The following is a 19,419-nucleotide window of genomic DNA, read 5'->3' as shown; positions in this document are numbered from 1 at the left end:
GCTCTCATAACTCTTTGCTTTTACTCCTATTTCCCTGACAACTCCAACCTACAGTATATTCCCTCTCCCCTTCTACTGCAGACTCCAACCTACAGTATATTCCCTCTCCCCTTTTACTGCAGACTCCAACCTACAGTATATTCCCTCTCCCCTTCTTTTTTAGACTCCAACCAACATTACATTCCCTCTCTCCTTCTACTGCAGGCTCCAACCTTCAGTATATTCCCTCTCCCCGCTTCTACTGCAGACTCCAACCTACAGTATATTCCCTCTCCCCTTTTACTGCAGACTCCAACCTACAGTATATTCCCTCTCCCCTTCTTTTTTAGACTCCAACCAACATTACATTCCCTCTCTCCTTCTACTGCAGACTCCAACCTTCAGTATATTCCCTCTCCCCTTCTACTGCAGACTCCAACTTACAGTATATTCTCTCTCCCCTTCTACTGCAGACTCCAACCTACAGTATATTCCCTCTCCCCTTTTACTGCAGACTCCAACCTACATTATATTCCCTCTCCCCTTCTTTTTTAGACTCCAACCAACATTACATTCCCTTTCTCCTTCTACTGCAGACTCCAACCTACAGTATAATTCCCTCATCCCTTCTAATGCAGACTCCAACCTACAGTATATTCCCTCTCCCCTTCTACTGCAGACTCCAACCTACAGTATATTCCCTCTGTCCTTCTATTGCAGACTCCAACCTACAGTATATCCCCTCTCCCCTTCTATTGCAGACTCCAACCTACAGTATATCCCCTCTCCCTTTACTCCAGACTCCAACCTACAGTATATTCCCTCTCCCCTTCTAATGCATACTTCAACCTACAGTATAATTCCCTCATCCCTTCTAATGCAGACTCCAACCTACAGTATATTCCCTCTCCCCTTCTACTGCAGACTCCAACCTACAGTATATTCCCTCTGTCCTTCTATTGCAGACTCCAACCTACAGTATATCCCCTCTCCCCTTCTATTGCAGACTCCAACCTACAGTATATCCCCTCTCCCTTTACTCCAGACTCCAACCTACAGTATATCCCCTCTCCCCTTCTATTGCAGACTCCAACCTACAGTATATCCCCTCTCCCTTCTATTGCAGACTCCAACCCACAGTATATTCCCTCTCTTTTACTCCAGACTTCAACCTACAGTATATTCCCTCTCCCCTTCTAATGCATACTTCAACCTACAGTATAATTCCCTCATCCCTTCTAATGCAGACTCCAACCTACAGTATATTCCCTCTCCCCTTCTACTGCAGACTCCAACCTACAGTATATTCCCTCTGTCCTTCTACTGCAGACTCCAACCTACAGTATATTCCCTCATCCCTTCTAACGCAGACTCCAACATATAGTATATTCCCTCTCCCCTTCTACTGCAGACTCCAACATACAGTATATTCCCTCTCCCCTTCTACTGCAGACTCCAACCTACAGTATATTCCCTCTCTCCTTCTACTGCAGACTCCAACCTACAGTATATTCCCTCACCCCTTCTAATGCAGACTCCAACCTACAGTATATTCCCTCAAATCTTCTAATGCAGACTCCAACATACAGTATATTCCCTCTCCCCTTCTACTGCAGACTCCAACCTACAGTATATTCCCTCTCTCCTTCTACTGCAGACTCCAACCTACAGTATATTCCCTCACCCCTTCTATTGCAGACTCCAACCTACAGTATATTCCCTCTCCCCTGCTACTGCAGACTTGATCCAACCTACAGTATATTCCCTCACCCCTTCTATTGCAGACTCCAACCTACATTATATTCCCTTTCCCTTTTCCAAGACGCAAAACCTACAGTATATTCCCTCTCCCCCTGCTACTGCAGACTTGATCCAGCCTACTGTATTTTCCCTCTGCTCTTTTTCTGCAGACTCAAACCTACATTATATTCCCTCTCCCCTATTACTGCAGCCTCCAACCCACAGTATATTCCCTCTCCACTTTTACTCCAGACTCCGACCTACAGTATATTCCCTCTCCCCTTCTACTGCAGACTCAAACCCACAGTATATTCGTTCCCTCTCCCCTTCTACTGCAGACTCCAACCTACAGTATATCCCCTCTCCCCTTTTTCTCCCATATTAAGCCATTTACTGCCACTATTAATTTTCTCTGTACTTGATAACACTGTAAAAACACCATTCTGAATTGTCATCTCCATCAATTAAAACAATCATTTACATAAGTGAAAAACATGGTTCTTTTATATTTATTTGCTTCTTTCATAGTTTTGTAAAATAACTGTTTGTAGGATGTGAAGCATTTACTGAATCTCAAAATCTTAAGAAAAGAACCTGCATCTATTTAAAAACATGCATGTATCGAGATAAGGTGTGTCTTTCCAAAATGTCATCAAAGTGATAAATTAGGTGTTACAGGTTATACGCATGAAGATTTCACTGTCAGATGCATTATACCCCCCCCCCCCCCCCCCAAAAAAAAAAAAAAGAAAGAAAGAAAATAAATAAATCTCTTCGTTCCCACTATCATCCTAAAAAAATAAATAAATTGATAGGTAGGTAGGTTTTTTGGAGGGGTGGTTTTTTTTTTTGGGGGGGGGGGGGGGGTTCAGGGAAGTGACCAGTACTAAACCAACCTTTATCTGAGTGTAATTACCACTATGGTAGAAAGTTTGAAACATAAAAGGTCAAATTTAAACATGTTCACTCAAACAAATTACTTCGCTTATTTAGGAAATTAATTTAAAAGATCCGCATATCGATCAAAATAAAAAATAAGTGAATTAAACAATAGGGTTGGTCGGTTAAGTGGAAACAAAGAATTATGTTTTTACGCTTAATTGTGGCACACTTCTTAAGACCCAAATGAAATACAAAAATGTATCTTTATTGCTTAATTTATTTTTTTAGATCAAACTATTTGTTAATTAATCTTTTGACAAATAAAAGGCATCTGGACAAAGCAACTCTTAGGGCCTCTCACAGATATATCATTTTTACAATTGGAAAGAGCAAATTTTTGCATAAATATCTGCAAAACAATGATAAAAGATTGCTGACAAAAGATCTAGGGCCATGATTTACGAACCGTCTCAAGTCCAAGTCTAGACTCAGACTCAGACGAGCATTTTTATAAAGGAACAAAATATCCTATTTATTCCATTTCTTTTACAAAGTTTTTATTGATAATAGTAAAACATTCAAACAGTAATATTATTTCAGCAAATTCTGCCATCAATGCTCTGATAGAAGGAAAATTACAATGAAATGAAGTTGTGCCATATTGAGTCTTGAGTCTGAACTCAGACTTGAGACTATTAGTTATCACTGCCCCTGATCGCAGATTTTCATATTTCCATCTGAAAATTAATGTTTTATGGTCAAACCGTTACTAAAGGTTTATAAAAACATCAATTTTTTAACTTAAATATAAAAATCTGCGATCTGATTTTTTGTCAGTAGTCATATATATCTGGTTTCCAGGGATTTTCACCAAAATTGGCTCTTTCCAAGACAAAAATTCAAAAAAAGTTGTCAAAACATTTAATCTCTGAGAGTGCAGCTTTTACTCCTTTTTTGAACCATACATGTTTTAAAGATGTGTTTTTCCCAAATGACAGCATTATTAGACATTCATAAGTTGCTCAATAATTTAAATTTATGTGATATTACATGAATAATGTTGATGAATCAATGTTAAGCTTTACATAAAATCATGTGACCTTTGCTAATAGCAATTAGCATTTTAATTGAAAAGATTCATTTTCAATTTGAAATTATAAAATATAAAAATTACATAATATTCCCAGTGTAAAATTTCATACCGGTACATTTTCTGATGGGTCGAAATACTTGACAGAATTGATTATCATCTTTAATTGATAGGATTCATGTTCATTTATAATTTTCAATTAAATAATTATGTTTAAAAAAACACAACTTATATAAACAAATTTATATGGATAAAATGGAGACAAATTGTTTCAATTGCCAAAAATTGATCATTTACATGGCAAAAATCAACAATGAGTTTCAAAAATCACTTGCAAAAAATAATGAATTATAAATATTTAAAAAAAAAAATACATGAAATTCATTTGAAAGTTTACAAGTATTTTATGAGTTTGTGTACTTTTAAAGTATTTATTAAAGGGACTCGCTCAAGTTTTTGAACCAAATATTTATGTTCACTATAAGGCCTAAAAAAAAATATGTCTGTTTCGGGTAACCCGACCCTACCTATAAAAATGCGCCGACCTTAACTATTTTTTTTCCGTTTCTGAGCAAAAAAAATATTTGTTAGCGAATAGAGGGTTACGAATGGCAGATAAATGCAGATTTTAATCAGAATTATTGTTTATATGATAAAACAAAGTCAGGCAATGACAGTAATGTAGGAAAGACTGCCATGAGCAAGAAAACACTCTGAACTTACGACAGATTTTGAAAATAAATAAATAAAAAAAATCTCTACCTACCCTACCTAGAAATGTTGGGAAGGTTACCCTAAACAAACAATTAATTTTTTTTGGCCTAATGCATCTGAAAACACTAAAATTATAATTATTTTACTCTTTGATGCCGAAAAAAATTACAATTAAAGTATGAAACCAGTGTAATGTGCGACGCCAAATAAACACGAGATAGCCGAGCTTTCTGGCGTAATGAAACAAACACCAACAGATCCCTTCAGGGAAAAGCATGCTCGACCCTGAAGGGGTCCACTGGTCTTTATATACACTAACTTCTCTATTCTTACAGATCCCGGGCTTTGCTAATTTGCATATTACCAAGTTAACATACATACTACGAACATACTTCCGTTTTATACGGAATATTATGAACGCACATCCGCCTACAGCGGACCGTTAAACCAGATTTTAGTGGGTAGAAACCCACGCTAGTACAGTCAATAAAAAAAATAGACAACAAAACTGCTCTTACAATTGTACTGAGGGATATAATTTAACCTTTAAGCCTTTCGTTACTAATGCTATTCAACATCGTGGACTTCAAAAACAATATTTAATCATATATCAACGTTTGTTTAAGAGTTCCTGCCATCAGTTTCTTAGTTTTAACACTTTTAATCAGGTTTGCCACACTTTATTTTATACAAAAAAAGAGTGCATTTTACCAAACATGAGCGAGTCCCTTTGAGAAAATAGATGACATTGATTTATGTCATAGGCACATAAGGTCATAATGTCAATAAAATTAATATCAATCAGCTATAAATTTTGATAATTAATTCATTTACCAATCTATATCTTCAGTTTGAAGGTGATTCTCCGAAATAATTAACCACTCTAAATATTTCCGACTATTGATGTGATTTTTTGTTTTTCAATGACAATTAGGTTTTCTTAAAAATTACTGTTGACTTTATTAAGTTGTTTATATAACATAATTAATATATGAATCAATCAGTTATATATGTAGACTTATACTTTTTATTATTATATTATGGGTTTAAGCAATAGCCATGTTTTTATGACAAAAATTGATAAACATAAGATGTAACCTTAAAGAACATTAGAAATTTAAAATACAACCTACATTTACAGCCAATGAAATTGCAGATAGGCAATCATGAAGTACTAGACTTATTCATTAAGAATATCAACTTTCGCGGGTGTTTTATACGTCCGCCCATGCAGCCACTCATCCGAAAAAAAATTCCTACGTCAGATTTTGCGTTGACAATTTGTCACTCCACCCATTCTTAATCATTAAGATTTTAATTCGGGTCATTTAACTGTTACATAGTGCAGTTTTCACCTTGAACTTTTGATATTTCATTACATTCTGAAAAGAAACATATCCAAATATTGTTTATGGTGTCCAAGGACTGTTGTTGCCAGAAATGAGGTTATCCTCATACTTTTCACCTTTATGATTTTTTCAGTTAATTGTCTTGATTATCATTTGAGGTCCTTTTTGTTGTTAAAATGTTCAGATTTCTTTTATTATATAGTCAGCTAACAAAACAGGGGTGAATGCAAAAAGGTTCTAATTGACATTAGATAAAGAAGCAGATAGAACCTTTTCGCTTTCACCCCTCAAATTTATAATTCAATGTAAGTAATAGTTTTATTTTACCCCTGCTTCACAAAGCGAGAAATGTCACGCATCCTCCAGTCCATCCGTCAGTCTGTCTGCCCCATTTTTGTCCGGTCCATTTCCTTTCTCATTCACTGTCAGATTTTTAATTTATTTAACAGAACTCACAAGACCAGTGTCCCTACCATCAAGGTCAAGGTCACAGGAACCAGCGAACTTAGTATGTGTCTGTTGGTCCATCCCGTTTTTTTTCCCATATCTTTTTCATTCATGGTTGGACTTTAAAACTATTTGGCAGAAGGTTACAGCAACCTTCTGAATTAAGTCTTTTTGGCTATATAAGCCTAGCTTATAACTGATAATAAGATCGTGTCTGGTCCATATCTTTCTCATTCATGGTCGGAATTCATAATTATGTCTCCCCCTCTCTGGGGGAGACATATTGTTTTTGCCCTGTCCGTCAGTCCGGTAGTCCGTCAGTCCGTCCGTACGTCACACTTCGTTTCCGATCGATAACTGGAAAACCGCATGACCTAGGATCACCAAACTTGGTAGGGAGGTTGGTCATGAGGTGTAGAAGATCCCTATTGTTTTTGGGGTCACTAGGTCAAAGGTCAAGGTCGCGGCGACCCCCAATATAAAAAACATTTCTGCTCAAAATCTTGAGAACGGTTTGACCTAGGTTCACCAAACTTGGTAGGGAGGTTGGTCATGAGGTGTAGAAGATCCCTATTGTTTTTGGGGTCACTAGGTCAAAGGTCAAGGTCGCGGCGACCCCCAATGTAAAAAACATTTCCGCTCAATATCTTGAGAATGGTTTGACCTAGGTTCACCAAACTTGGTAGGGAGGTTGATCATGAGGTTTAGAAAACTCCTATATTTTGGGGGGTCACAAGGTCAAAGGTCAACGTCGCTGTGACCTCTAATGTAAAAAAATATTTCTGTGCAATATCAGGAGAATGCTTTGATCTAGGTTCACCAAACTTTGAAGTGAGGTTGGTCATGATGTCTAGATGATCCCAATTGTTTTGGGGGTAACAAGGTCAATAGTCAAGGTCGTGGTGACCTTCCATGTAAAAATCATTTGCGTGTAATATCTTTATGTCTCCCCCATTCATGGGGAGACATATTGTTTTTGCCCTGTCCGTCAGTCAGTCCATCAGTCTGTCAGTCAGTCAGTCAGTACGTCACACTTCGTTTCCGCCTAATAACTATAGAACTCTTAGACCCAGGAACTTCATACTTGGTATGCTAGTTGGTCATGACTAGTAGATGACCCCTATTGAATTTGGGGTCACTAGGTCAAAGATCAGGGTCAACGTGACCTTGAGGTGAAGAAACGGTTTCCACTCAATAACTAAAGATCCTTTGGGTCCAGGAACTTCATACTTGGTATGCTAGTTGTTCATGACTATTAGATGACTCCTATTGATTTTGAGATCAAAAGGTCAAAGGTCAAGGTTACCTTCAGGTAAAAAATGTTATGTTGGCAGTGACCTTAAGCTTAAAAATGGTTTCTGCTCAATAACTAAAGAAAGCTTGTACCCAGGAACTTCATAGATGTTCATGACTAGTAGATGACTCCTATTGATTTTGAGATCAGTAGGTCAATGGTCAAGGTCACCGTGACCTTGAGGTGAAGAAACTGTTTCCGCTCAATAACTAGAGAACGCTTGCAACCAGGAATTTCATACTTGGTATGCTAGTTGGTCATGACTAGAAGATGACCCATATTGATTTTGAGATCACTAGGTCAAAGGTCAAGGTTGCCATGACCTTGAAGTGAAGAAAAAGTTTCCGCTCAATAACTAAAGATCCTTTGGTTTCAGGAACTTCATACTTGGTAAGCTAGTTGTTCATGACTAGAAGATGACCCCTATTGATTTTCAGATCAAAAGGTCAAAGGTCAAGGTTACCTTCAGGTAAAAAATGATATGTTGGCGGTGACCTTAAGCTTAAAAATGGTTTCTGCTCAATAACTTAAGAACGCTTGTACCCAGGAACTTCATTCTTGGTACGCTAGTCGGTCATGACTAGTAGATGACCCCTATTGATTTTGAGATCAGTAGGTCAAAGGTCAAGGTTGCCATGACCTTGAGTTGAAGAAATGGTTACCGCTCAGTAACTAAAGAACACTTGCACCCAAGAACTTAATACTTGGTATGCAAGTTGGTTATGTAGATGATCCCTATTGATGTTGTGATCAGTAGGTAAAAGGTCATGGTCACGATGACTGTGAGCTGAAAAATGGTTTCCGATCAATAATTGAATAACGCTTGCGCCCAGGAACTTCATACAATGCAAACTTCGTTTACATTTTCCATGATTAATCAACAACACTTTCTTCTCTTCACTATTTAATATAATCGAATAAACCAAACTTCACTGTTGGTTTGTCTCCAGTCCAAAGTTACAAATTTCATGTCCATCATTTATTTTTTCTCAGCTACGACCACACAATAGGGGAGACAAGCGCTCTTTCAAAAAAGCAATCTCTAGTCATTTGGCAGAAGTTACCATCATAGCCTAAGGAAGTGTTTCCCTAATGACTGGTGTTTCTACCTTCAAGGTCAAGGTCACAGCAACCTTCTGAACTTAGTATTTTTTGTTATATAAGCCTTACTTATAATAGTTTGTGTCTATCTCATAGTCCCTTAGAATAAGTTTATCAATTTGGGACTGACATGAAATGTGTCGCAATTATGGTCATGAAACTTGTGCATCTGAAAGTGAAAGTTATATATTCATTGTCATTAGATATACAAGAAAAGGCAATTTCAGTTATATATCTCTTTAAATTGAGCTTATTCATGGCCAGGTCTTAATTTCTTAACTTCTTAAGCTTAACTTTAAGTAGCTTATTTCAATAAGATAAAATACATATTTAAAGATGATAGATTATAAATAAAAATTGGTTTATTGTGCTTTATTATCACCAAGATTATTCCTATTTAAAGTCTTAAAACTCCGAAAAAAAGTAAATATTACGCTAATTATTATTATTATAAGAAACAACAAAAAATTGTGAACTTAATCATGTTAAAAGGAACTGAAGATTAAGTTTCAAGAAATTGATGCCATTTGCTTAACTGTTTCTCATCAAATCTAGTTTTTTATTATAATAGTTAACTTAAAAATGGAGAAAGTCCCTTTTAATCCTATATACTTGTTAATCCGCAATTAATTGGTTATAAGACATACTAAATATCAGTTATTTTTAAACCAGTCAGTATAAAACATACAAAAAGAATACAAAAAGAATATCCATTTTTCTTTAATTACTTTCTAAACAAAAGAGCCTTATACCTAGAGAGCCAGAGGTACCACCTCTGAATTTTCACTATTTTAAGCGTATATTGATCTGTATGACCATGCTGTTTTTAGACGAGAGAAGAGTTTTGTTTTAATGAATTAAAACATCATATAATCTAACTTTTAAACGCAACAGGACATGTACACATTGATAAAAAAACAACCTGTGCATCAGGTGTAGTAAAAACTGCAGAAAACCACAAAACAATGTTATACTTTCTGATACAGACTAGTGGGTCACGAAAACTATGCTTTTTTACATCACCTTGCGTTGTTAATGCACTGACTGGTATAAAATGCATCAACTGTGCAACATTTCAGTGTCGTCTGCTCTCAGGGGCAGAACAACTTTTTTACCTCCATTCAGGATGTAAATGAAGAGTATCTGTGATAATGATAATTAATGCCTTATAAAGAGAGGGTAAGAAAGATACATTTATTTGGGTGAAACTGTGTTGTATTATATAGTGTGTGGTATATAAATGATAAATATATTGATATACAGCTGCATAAATGCAGAAAATCAAAATAACAGTGCACACATGCATTTCAGCATAAAGTGGGTTAATACTGCAGACTTGTTGTGACTTACATGAAAGGGCGTAACAAAAATTATATCCACTCTTACTTATTGTTTTTCTGCAAAAAATAATGTTTTGAGCTTAAATATATGGATATAATTTTAATAAATCTGATCTACATTAATATTATATTTATTTTATAAAACGTTTTTTTTTATTTTCATTTTCTCAAATGTTTATTGCAAAAGCAGACATTTGAACAATATGAACAGTCTGTAGGACAAAAGTTCCACTTTGGAGATTCCTGTGCAAGATGGCCGCGCTCCATTCTGCTGACCTCTGTGATGTCATAAGAAGTATCATTGCATGATGTTGAAATGATGTCATAAATCAAGTATGTCTGCACTATGAAGACATTTATGATGTCTTTAAAGTTATTTAGACAGGAAATGTATGTAATAAATGCAGTACTAGTTTTTCTTCAAAAGTGTCCTCTTACAGACGTAAAAAACTCTTTTGCTTGGACAAACACCAATTTTGTCCGAGGTGAAACCGAGTTATACGACGATAAGTGTATTGCATATATAAGTAAGCAAATAAATGCATTAATAAATAAATAAATACAGATTTATTAATAGATATATTTTTCTGAAAGATAAACATAAGATTTTTATTATGGCCTTTCTAAATACAATGTATCGGCTAGTGGGATTATTCAAAATTCTCGTGCATGGTCCGCTTAAAACTGTAAGAAGACAATTTTTCAAAAGCTAACAACGGCCTTATGATATTCGAATAGAAAAAAACAACAACATTTGAATCGAATATAACCTCGCAGATCAAAACACAATACAAATAATCCTATGTTATACATAAAAAAATTTGTCTAAAAGTATTATGAATTGCGTAATGATTAAAAACAAGAAGTTTTTTTCTTAAAAAAAATAAAATTAGTCCTTTCAAGGAATGATAGAAATAAAAAAATAACGAAATTGAAATAAACATTTGTCTGGAAGCGCGCAATTATACTTGGTTATATTTGGAAACCCATTATGTAAAAAGATGTAATATGGATAGATGTCTCGTATATAATGTGATAATGTGCACATTTAAGATTTTAATTTTTTTTGTCTGTAAAGGTCAGGAATCTGTCAGTTATGGGTGCAAAAAAGTTGGCAGACATTCACGGTAGCCTGAAAATGTTAATAAGTCACACATGGATTATTTTGTGTGTGAGAAAATGTTTGTCAAGTTATTGAGGCATTGTACGAGAAAACCGCACGTATGCATTCACCTGTTTTCAGGGTCACCCCTCCGATTCCCTTCCTTATTTTCTTTCCTAATCTGTTTGTCCTTCCTTCTGCTCTTACTTCCTGCTATTTATATCACTCCTTTCCTTCATTTCCTTTAACAATCCCTTTTTTCTATCCATTTGCTTCCTTTCACCTTTTCTTTCTTTCCACCCGTTACTTTCCTTTAATATTTTTCCTTTTACCCACTCTTTCTTGCTAGCCCTTTCCTCCCTTCCATTTGCAACCTTTCATCTACATGTATCCTTCCCAGTCCCACCTTTGCTTCTGGTATTTTTTTTGCTATTATAAACTTTTCTTTCACCTGCGGTATCCAGTACAACTAATACACCAGTTCACTCCTTTGCGTCATTTATGTTCATACTAATACACCAGTATATACTCTAGTATTATCCCTTCTTTCCACCCCATACATTTCTTTCAACTATCCTTTCTATCCTAATCCATTGAACTTTCAACCCTTTCCTTTCTTTCCACCCTTTATTTTCTTTCCACTCTTTCCACCCTTTCCATTTTTCAACCCTTTCTTACCGCCCTTTCCTATCTTTCTACCGTTTCCTTTCTTTCCACCTTTTCCTTTTTTTTCACCCTTTCTTTTATTACCACCTTTTCCTTTCTTTCCACTTTTTCATTTCTTTCCACCCTTTATTTTCTTTCCACCCTTTTCATTTCTTTCCACCCTTTCCTTTCTTTCAACCCTTTATTTTCTTTCCACCGTTTCCTTTCTTTCCTCCCTTTATTTTCTTTCCACCTCTCTTTCTTTCCACATTTTCATTTCTTTCCACTCTTTCCTTTCTTACCAACCTTTCCTATCTTTCTACCATTTCCTCTCTTTCCACCCTTCATTTTCTTTCCACCTAATCAATCCTTTCTTTCCACCCTTTCCTTTCCTCCAACCTTTCATTTTTTTCCGCCCTTTCCTTTCTTTCCACCCTTTATTTTCTTTCCACCTTTCATTCCACCTTTTTAATCCTTTCTTTCAACCCTTTCCTTCCCTCCACCCATTCATTTCTTTTCACTCTTCTTTTTTTCACACTTTTCTTTCTCTCCGCCTTTTCCTTTAGTTCCATGCTCTCCTTTCTCTTTCAACCCTTTCCTTTCTCTTTCCACCCTTTTCCTTTCCTTTCAGCCCCTTTCCTTCCATTTACTTCCATTCACCTATCCTTTATGCCTTCCTTTGAAAGTAAGCATTCTTTCAACCTTTCCTGTATTTAAACACTATCCTCCTCCCTTCCACTCATCATTTTGTACCTCCATTTGTTTCACCCTTTTCAATCCCTTCACTTTTCATTTATATCTTTCTCCTGCTCACCATTCATGTATTATTTCCACCTCATCCCTTTCTTATCAACTGCTGTTTTATCCACCAAATCTTCCTATTTTTTCCATTCTTTCTCCATCATCTATATGTTCTTTTCTGTTTTGTTCCCCTTCTCAATAGTTTCACCAATCAAGCCATGGTTATTGTTTCTGTTTTCAGATGATTGCAGAGGGCGAAAATAATTTGGACATCCTTGGGTTTACGAGAAGTGCATTTACAGAATCTCACGCTTGGGTCATTCCATGTTTCGGCAAGGTCAAACTACTATACAGAATGTAAGGAAACAGGAATGAAATGAGTGAGGTTGTTAAAAGCCACTTTCCCCCTTCTAAATAATGTATCGCCCAGGTATGGGTGTCGATCCATGGTACGAGAATTTCAAATTCTTTCTCACCTACTGGCTACTCTCAAATAACAATCGAGATCGTATGGGCGATGCTGATCAGCTGCCGCCCATTCCCCCAGGGGGTCATCCACAGGGCCCACATCCTTACCTGTCCCCACCTCAACACAAGCCCAATGGTGGGGACCAGTCCACACACAACCAGTCTGGAGGGGGTCAGACGTCATCAGCAAAATCCCCCTCAGGTGCTCCCCCTAGCTCAAATGGGAACAACCCACCACAGATTAACTGGGACAGCATTGACAAGCCGCCCCCACATTCAGCAATGGACTCTCCAAGGCAGACACAGAATGGTCCGCCATCTTTGTCGGAGAGCTTTAATGGTAACCTCGGAGGTTTCAAACATCCAATGTCTCATGGAGGCCACCACAACAATTTGCCGCACCCTGGCAACCATATTGGTCACCATGGCAATGGACATGGCAACGGAGTTTTGCCAGAACACATCATTGTTGACAAAGACAGACGGCACGTTTGCCCACATTGCTACAAAGGGTTTCGCAGTCGACAACAGTTGAACCAACACAACCTTGTACATTCGGGACTTCGAAAATACCACTGTCTGTACTGTGAGCGAGCCTTCAAGCAACTCTCACATCTCCAACAACACCATCGAATACACACAGGTAAGTTTTACTCTTTATGTTGTTGAAATATAAAAACATACAATTTTTATACCCCCAAAAGGTAGGCATCGCTGGAGTATTTGAACTGTCTGTCCTTCCGTTAATGTGCCCGTCCATTACAAAAGTTTGTCTACACAATAAGTCAAGAAGGTTTCACCTCAGACCATCAAACTACAGTGGTAGGTTACCCTTGTCTAGTAGATGGCTGGCTCTAATTTTTCTCGGCAAAAATCCAATGAACAAAACATTAAATTTGTGTGGGCATGTAGACATCTGGAGTACCAATCAGTTCATGAATAATAAAGAAATCAACCTCAATTATGACCATCCTGAATATTTCATATACTAATAACTTCATACCTTATTATAATTAAAGGTAAATTGTGTGTTTTCATGTTTAATGCATTTTACAAAAACACTGAACTAAACATTCATGGACAAGATCAGTTTTGGGGATTTCGAAGTAATTATGGTTTTAATGGGTACCTTGTGTGAAAAAAATTATCATAGCTAAACTCAATTTATCTTAAAAACTCATACTAAATTTCATTAAAATTTAATATGGTTTTCCAAGAACAATACATTGTACTTGGAGACCTGTTAACCGGAAAAGTAGCTAAAAATAAATTATCTAGAAAAACTCTCAAAGAGTAATTGAAACTGTCTCTATAAATTTCTTGGCAAGTTTTCCCGCAAGAATAATTTGGCTTGCTGCAAAAAAAAATGTGCAGCAATGCATTGTGTTTATGAAAAGTAAGTCTGAGCAGAGACATATTTTTTAATGGACTGTCTCACACTTCTGTGTATTTTAATTAAAATGTCACAGAAAATATACTACTAGCTGTTTGCAAATAACTTAGCAAAATTTTCTTGTCAATCAGCAAATGAAAAAAGGATCATAATCAGGGACGGATCCAGGAATTGATATTATGGGGGGAGGGGCATAACTTAGGGGTGTAACCTTTAGTTTAGTTTAAACTTTATTTAATTTTACAATGAATGTGAAACAAGCTATTACAACTTATATTAATCACTCTCTAGACTTGGGCCTTCCTTCAGAACTGAACTTTTTGTATTTAACTGAACTTTATTTGTTTAAAAATGTTGGCAGAGGGGTTTGTGGGTATTCCACCAAGAAAATTTTAACCATTTTTTGTCTGAAATTTTACCCCCCCCCCCCCCCCCCCCGGAAAAAAAATGGTCATAAGCTGCTACAGATGTGTTTGTTTAATGGTGACCAGTGTTGTTGTTTTTTCCACATAATGGGAACAATAGTGTTGTTTTGGAAAAACAAGGTAAAGTACTAACATGATTCATGTAATGTTCAATTTGTTTTTAAACCTTTTATTCAACAAACGGACTTATTCATGATTGGCTCTATATTGCTACATTTGTTTAATATTTAGAGGTCAAAGCTTCTCCTAAAAAAGATAAAAACAAAAATCAAAGGAGATTAGGGGAAAATATATACTTTTCCAGGAGGGGAACAGAGCTGTATAGAAAAATTTTGGCCCTTATATAAAAGGGCCAATACAACACTGGTGACCTACATGATCCATTCACCCTGATCTAAATTTACATAACTAGTAATGCCCCCCCACACACCCCCAGGTCGGGGAATGGCGGGGACTTTGACTTTCAGTTCAGCCAAGCCCGGGTAAAATTCGCGCACCCCAGGGACCCTAGGTATGGCATATTCCCCGCTACTTTTGCAAATACAAAACCGCCACATTCACCCAGCAAAAAAACGGCCCATTTCCATGGCTATCTGGCCCGGACCTGGGGTGCCGTGGTTACAATTGACTGGTGCATAAACCAATGAGGAGTTTGTCTAGTCACATGATTACCGTAGACAAACAAATGTGTATTGACTGGATTCATTATCTTATTTGGTTAAAAGAAGCAAGGATGTCACATACATGGCCATGTATCAATATTGGAAACAGTAGACAAGGGGGAATATAATCCAATTTAGGAGGCATCATTTGTGGAAATGATTTATTTTCTATCTGTCAGAACTGATATACATATCACAGAAGTTAATACAATCTGTGACAAATGAAAGTGACATTACGGTAAAATATAAGTAGGTTATTTAGCAGTCATAGCATCTGCGCTGGCTAGTATCGAGATCTGCCAACTGCATCTAGCTAATGCCAACATAATGGATTAGTTAGGCAAAATATATAATATCTATTATGTAACGGAGGTTATGACCATGTAGATATTTTGTTCAGATTATAATATGTATTTGTTTTTATAATACCCTTCATAAATCTTCATGCAAAACACATTATAACATACATTAGTCTGTATTCCACTCCAGTGCAATATGGCTGTTTCCACTCTGCTGACGTCACCTCATTAGTGTATAATTTATGTGATGTTGATATGAGGTCGTAAATCAAAAGAGTGCGTCATTCAAATGACCTTTATTATGATAACATGCATCTTTTAACTGCTTTTACCAGCATTGTATATAATAAAAGGGTTATTAGTACTTTGTTTTGATCGGGAACATCGCATTTAACTTTCGTGGATTTTTGCAGAAATTAATTTCACTCAGCTTGGCCTCATGAAATCCGAATCTGCGAAAAATTTACTTGAATCTAATACAACCTCACAGATCATGGTGTAATGGATATGGCCCCAGACTGCACACCCAGAGTAACAGTCTATTTTGTTGTAATGGATATGGCCCCAGACTGCACACTCAGAGTAACTGTCTCTTGTGTTGTAATGGATATGGCCCCAGACTGCACACTCAGAGTTACTGTCTTTTGTGTTGTAATGGATATGGCCCCAGACTGCACACCCAGAGTAACAGTCTTTTGTGTTGTAATGGATATGGCCCCAGACTGCACACCCAGAGTAACAGTCTCTTGTGTTGTAATGGATATGGCCCCAGACTGCACACCCAGAGTAACAGTCTATCGTGTTGTAATGGATATGGCCCCAGACTGCACACTCAGAGTAACAGTCTCTTGTGTTGTAATGGATATGGCCCCAGACTGCACACTCAGAGTTACTGTCTTTTGTGTTGTAATGGATATGGCCCCAGACTGCACACCCAGAGTAACAGTCTTTTGTGTTGTAATGGATATGGCCCCAGACTGCACTCTCAGAGTAACAGTCTCTTGTGTTGTAATGGATATGGCCCCAGACTGCACACTCAGAGTTACTGTCTTTTGTGTTGTAATGGATATGGCCCCAGACTGCACACTCAGAGTAACAGTCTCTTGTGTTGTAATGGATATGGCCCCAGACTGCACTCTCAGAGTAACAGTCTCTTGTGTTGTAATGGATATGGCCCCAGACTGCACACCCAGAGTAACAGTCTATCGTGTTGTAATGGATACGGCCCCAGACTGCACTCTCAGAGTAACAGTCTCTTGTGTTGTAATGGATATGGTTCCAGATTGCACACTCAGAGTAATAGTCTTTTGTGTTGTAATGGATATGGCCCCAGATTGTACACCCAGAGTAACAGTCTCTTGTGTTGTAATGGATCTGGCTCCAGACTGCACACCCAGAGTAACTGTCTTTTGTGTTGTAATGGATATGGCTCCAGACTGCACACTCAGAGTAACAGTCTCTTGTGTTGTAATGGATATGGCCCCAGAGTGTACACTCAGAGTAACAGTCTTTTGTGTTGTAATGGATATAGTTCCAGATTGCACACTCAGAGTAACAGTCTCTTGTGTTGTAATGGATATGGCCCCAGACTGCACACCCAGAGTAACTGTCTATTGTGGTGTAATGGATATGGCCCCAGACTGCACACCCAGAGTAACTGTCTATTGTGGTGTAATGGATATGGCCCCACACTGCTCACCCAGATTAACTGTCTATTGTGATGTAATGGATATGGCCCCAGACTCACACCCAGAGTAGCTGTCTATTGTGGTTTAATGTATATGGCCCCACACTGCTCACCCGGATTAACTGGCTATTGTGATGTAATGGATATGGCCCCAGACGGCTCATCCAGAGCAACTGTCTATTGTGGAGTAATGGATATGGCCCCAGACTGCTCACCCAGATTAACTGTCTATTGTGATGTAATGGATATGGCCCCAGACAGCTCATCCAGAGCAACTGTCTATTGTGGAGTAATGGATATGGCCCCAGACTGCTCACCCAGATTAACTGTCTATTGTGATGTAATGGATATGGCCCCAGACGGCTCATCCAGAGCAACTGTCTATTGTGGAGTAATGGATATGGCCCCAGACTGCTCACCCAGATTAACTGTCTATTGTGGAGTAATGGATATGGCCCCAGACTGCTCACCCAGAGCAACTGTCTATTGTGGAGTAATGGATATGGCCCCAGACTGCTCACCCAGATTAACTGTCTATTGTGGAGTAATGGATATGGCCCCAGACGGCTCATCCAGAGCAACTGTCTATTGTGGAGTAATGGATATGGTCCCAGACTGCTCACTAAGAGTTCCTGCTGTGGAATCTCAATTTTTCTGTTGTTTTTTATTCTTATCATTAGGTCATGCTTTCTTTTTAATCATTATATTAATAAATCTTACGGTAGTTCATGTCTAAAAAAACAACCTGACCTCATTGATCGATATTGAATTCAGCTTTAACTGAACTTGATGTGTATTTCATGTTTCAAGTGGCATTCAGTGAGTAGGAGACAAACAATACTCCTAGCAGTTACAAAATACATAGCATATTTTATTTATTATTGAATCTACCTGGCATTTTCCCTGCACCAAAAAAACATGTGATTTCCCTGGGGTATAATAAACATGTAAATTTTGAAGATGTTTTCCGAGGATTAGAAACTAAGCCTGGCTGTCTAGATATTCCTTTGAAGTTAATGAACATCATGCATTTTTAATTGACTTTGTGTTCACTACATAGTATTTAGTGCATCCCTGAGGATTAAACATAGTCAATTTTTGCGCAATGACTACAACGTTACAGACATTGCCAATAGATAAAATTCATTTTTAGCATTCCAACAGATTTTTTCCCCGAGGCTTGTCATTGTTCATGTGCAGCGCTGCACATGATGGCATTGGCGGATCAAGACATCTATATAAGAGTGGGGGTGGGGGAGCAGTATTTTTTTTATGGTACCAGGGGCTGATCCAGGATTTCATGTTAGGGGGGGCATGAGAACAGAATTGATATGATTAAAATGTTGGCAGGGGGGTTTGGGGGACTACTCCCGTATAACATTTTAACTATTTCTAGTCCAAAATGGTTCATGTTGAGTGTATATTATTCCTTTTTTCCTCCTATATTGAAATTAAAAGTGAACTTCAGCGAGTTTAGGGTGGGGGGGGATGCACTTTCCCACTGGATCCACTAGTGGCTACCTCTGACTTATTATGCTACTTAATGCTACAATGTACTCTTTTTCGTCCTTCTGTTATTTGGGCTACTTCATTTATCAATATACTTTATTACTTCTGAACTCTTTGTGCTTCCTATGCTCTCTTTATGCTAATTTTGTATTGTACTAAATTTTATGCTTCCTATGTATTGTACTTAATTTTATGCTTCCTATGTATTGTACTTAATTTTATGCTTCCTATGTATTGTACTTAATTTTATGCTTCCTATGTATTGTACTTAATTTTATGCTTCCTATGTATTGTACTAAATTTTATGCTTCCTATTATTGTACTTAATTTTATGCTTCCTATGTATTGTACTTAATTTTATGCTTCCTATGTATTGTACTAAATTTTATGCTTCCTATTATTGTACTTAATTTTATGCTTCCTATTATTGTACTTAATTTTATGCTTCCTATTATTGTACTTAATTTTATGCTTCCTATGTATTGTACTTAATTTTATGCTTCCTATTATTGTACTTAATTTTATGCTTCCTATTATTGTACTTAATTTTAT

The 19,419-nt window shown here is 37.1% G+C and overlaps 1 protein-coding gene across 7 annotated transcripts in view; it reads left to right on the top strand.

Moving 5' to 3' along the window:
* The window catches only part of LOC128245671 (uncharacterized), a 130,453-nt gene that overhangs the window by 60,145 nt on the left and 50,889 nt on the right, over positions 1 to 19,419 (top strand). For 6 of the 7 annotated variants that reach the window (XM_052963883.1, XM_052963886.1, XM_052963887.1 and 3 more), the window contains one exon: positions 12,666 to 13,535. In XM_052963883.1, coding sequence (XP_052819843.1) covers positions 12,842 to 13,535 — 694 coding nt within the window. In that variant the 5' untranslated portion in view covers positions 12,666 to 12,841. Of the gene's footprint in view, positions 1 to 9,719; positions 9,776 to 12,665; positions 13,536 to 19,419 lie in introns of those variants that run through there. The other variant, XM_052963888.1, reaches the window with a different exon arrangement.

This window comes from Mya arenaria, chromosome 9 (assembly GCF_026914265.1).
Source record: "Mya arenaria isolate MELC-2E11 chromosome 9, ASM2691426v1".
In the NCBI taxonomy this organism is placed as follows: Eukaryota; Metazoa; Mollusca; class Bivalvia; order Myida; family Myidae; genus Mya; species Mya arenaria.
Note: the sequence above shows the minus strand (reverse complement) of the source record. Positions and strands in the feature narration are given on the sequence as shown.